The sequence below is a fragment of the Phytophthora cinnamomi genome (assembly GCF_018691715.1).
Source record: "Phytophthora cinnamomi strain GKB4 chromosome Unknown Contig17, whole genome shotgun sequence".
NCBI lineage: Eukaryota > Oomycota > Peronosporomycetes > Peronosporales > Peronosporaceae > Phytophthora > Phytophthora cinnamomi.
Genome location: NW_027150950.1, coordinates 17,878 through 20,540, shown reverse-complemented (window position 1 = coordinate 20,540; position 2,663 = coordinate 17,878). Strand labels below are relative to the sequence as shown.

Genomic DNA, 2,663 nt, shown 5'->3' with positions numbered 1-2,663 from the left:
TGGTGTACAATTGGGACGGGAAATCAGCCCGCAGCAGCAAGGCAAGTAAGGGATGATAATGATGCGAATGGCAGTGACCCGGCCAGTATGCGGTGCATCATCAAAGTTTGCATCTTATTAGGTTAGCCTCGCGCCAAGCGAGCATCATTGTCAAAGGGCTCAGTCAGCACTACAGCGATGAATATTTTGTCTCGGCCTATTCTGCAGTGAATCTACTTACTGCTTGGGCGTGGGGGCGGGGCGCGCCGGCTCGGGGGACAGCACGATCTTGTCCTTGATCATGCCCCACGGCGCCATGGTCACGAGCTCCTCCGCAGCCGTCGGGTGGATGGCCACGATGTTGTCGAAGTCGGCCTTGGTGGCGTTCATCTTGACCGCGACGCCGAAACCCTGGATCATCTCGTCGGCGCCCTCGCCGGCGACGTGCACACCCACGACAGTCTCCTTCTCGCCCACAGTGACCTTCATGGCCGTCTTGCCCTTGCGCTCCGGGTCGGCCATGGAGTGCAGCAGGTTGACGAACTTGCTAGTGTACACCTTGACGTTCTCCTCGCCGAACTTGGCCACGGCCTCCGGCTCCGTGTAGCCGATCGTGCCGATGGGCGGGTGGCTGAAGATGACGGTCGGGATCTGGTGGTAGTTCAGGCACGCGTCCTTCTCGCCGCCGAAGAGGCGATCGGCCAGACGGCGGCCGGCAGCGATAGCGACGGGGGTGAGCTCCCAGCCCGTCACCGTGGCGTCGCCGATCGCATACACGCCTGGCACTGACGTGTTCTCCTGGGCGTCCACCTCAATGAAGCCGCCCTCGGACAGCTTGATGCCCACGTCCTCGAGGCCGAGGTCCTTGGTGCGCGGCTCGCGGCCGACGGCGTACAGGATGGCGTCGAAGTCGGGGAACTTCTGCTCCTCACCGTCGATGGTCACGACGAACGTGAGCTTGCCGTCGGCCTGCTTCTCCACGCGCGCGGCGCGCATGTTGCGCACGAACGTGACGCCGGCCTTCTCCATCTCCTCGTTCACGAGGTCGCGCACGATCGGGTCGAACTTGCGCAGCACCTGGTCGAAGCGGCAGAAGAGCGTGGTGTCGCTCTTGAGCACGTTGAAGATGCCGGCCATCTCCACGGCGATGTAGCCGGCGCCCACCACGGCCACCTTCTTGGGCTGCTGCTCCAGCTTGAAGAAGCCGTCGCTGTCGATCACGTGCTCCATGCCGGGCAGGTCCGGTACGCTGGGCACGCCGCCGGGCGCCAGCAGCACGTGCTTGCCCGTGAAGACCTGGCCGGCCACCTCCACCTTGTCCTTGGCCACGAGCTTGGCGATGCCCTGCACGTGGTCCACCTGCGCGTTGCCCAGGTTGCGCTCGTAGATGCCGTTGAGGCGCTGGATGTAGGCGTCGCGCTTGGTCTTCATGTTGGCCCAGTCGAAGTCGCCGAACGCGAAGGCCCGCGGCGCCGTGCGGATGCTGTAGTCCTGGTTGCGCGCCAGGTGCTCCACGTGCGCCGCCGCGTTGAACATGACCTTCTTGGGCACGCAGCCGAAGTTCACACACGTGCCGCCCAGGCCCATGCCGTCGAACTCGCGGCCGCGCTCCACCACCAGCACCTTGGCGGCGTACGTGGCGGCGCGGCGGGCCGAGGCCATGCCACCGCTGCCGCCGCCGATCACGATGTAGTCGTACACCACGCTCATGCTCATCGTGTGGGGGTTGAGGGGGAGGGGGAGAAAGGGGGGGGAGGCGCTGCTTGGTGCTGCTTGGGGGGTCCTTGGTGAGCTCTTGGGAGCTTTTTGGATTGTGTGACGTCAGGCTGAAGATCGGATAGCGGGCGGCGTGGACCACACAGCAGTTGAGAGCCAATCAGCAGCGTGGAAATGCCTCACGTGGGAGATGGTGGGACAACGTCCGGCAACCTGCAAGGCGAAGCGCAGTGTTGACATGCGAGGAAGCAGCACACGTGTATGAATAATATGCGTGTATATTCTTTAGGTTCGCAGTCGATTGCCACACGTCGCAGACGTGGATTGCGTAACGTTGCCGATGGCTACGTTTCGCTAGAAATTGTCAAAGGCACTTTTGCGACGCCGAGCATGACGGAATCTGCGTTCAGTGTCGCACTACAAGCAGAGCCATGGCCGTCAACACAGCTAGTGATGACGAGGAACAGTAGATCGATAGTGGTTGCCGGTAGTCCGCACTGCGCAAATCTTTCGTTGCGTGGATAGTTCTACATATTACAGTATAATACAGCACTGTATGTATGTACTACAGTATTTGATAGATCGACTACTCATCTGCCCTCGCAACAAGAGCTCTAGAGGGAGCCATGACAATAGCGATCTACGCTATGTTGACTTCGAGGAGAAAAACAACGCGGACTTCGTGGTCTTCCTTACGGCTACCTGTGAGGACGATCGCGGTGTGGTGTTCACGTTGTGCTACAAGACACCAACAGATCACGTTTCACGAAGCGCACACGTGATTAATGGCAAAAATCGCGATGGTGTATTGTACAGTGGCGCAGCCCGCTCTCTCACCAACAAACTACGCTACAAACTACGCCCGCAGGTTACGGTAAGCACTCGCCTTCCCAGCAGCTTGCACTGCGGTTTGGTGGCCTTAAGACTCACCGCAGGGCTCACGCCGTTCGAGTAGCCGCCTCCAGTCT

General features: G+C 60.6%; 1 protein-coding gene across 1 annotated transcript; it reads right to left on the bottom strand.

Annotated features, from left to right (window-relative positions):
- Positions 1–216: 216 nt before the first annotated feature.
- IUM83_04541 (glutathione-disulfide reductase) lies at positions 217–1,695 on the bottom strand (the record flags this gene model as incomplete). Its single annotated transcript, XM_067928627.1, has 1 exon — positions 217–1,695. The coding sequence occupies one exon, from the start codon at positions 1,693–1,695 to the stop codon at positions 217–219; it is 1,479 nt and encodes a 492-aa protein (XP_067796337.1).
- Positions 1,696–2,663: the final 968 nt, after the last annotated feature.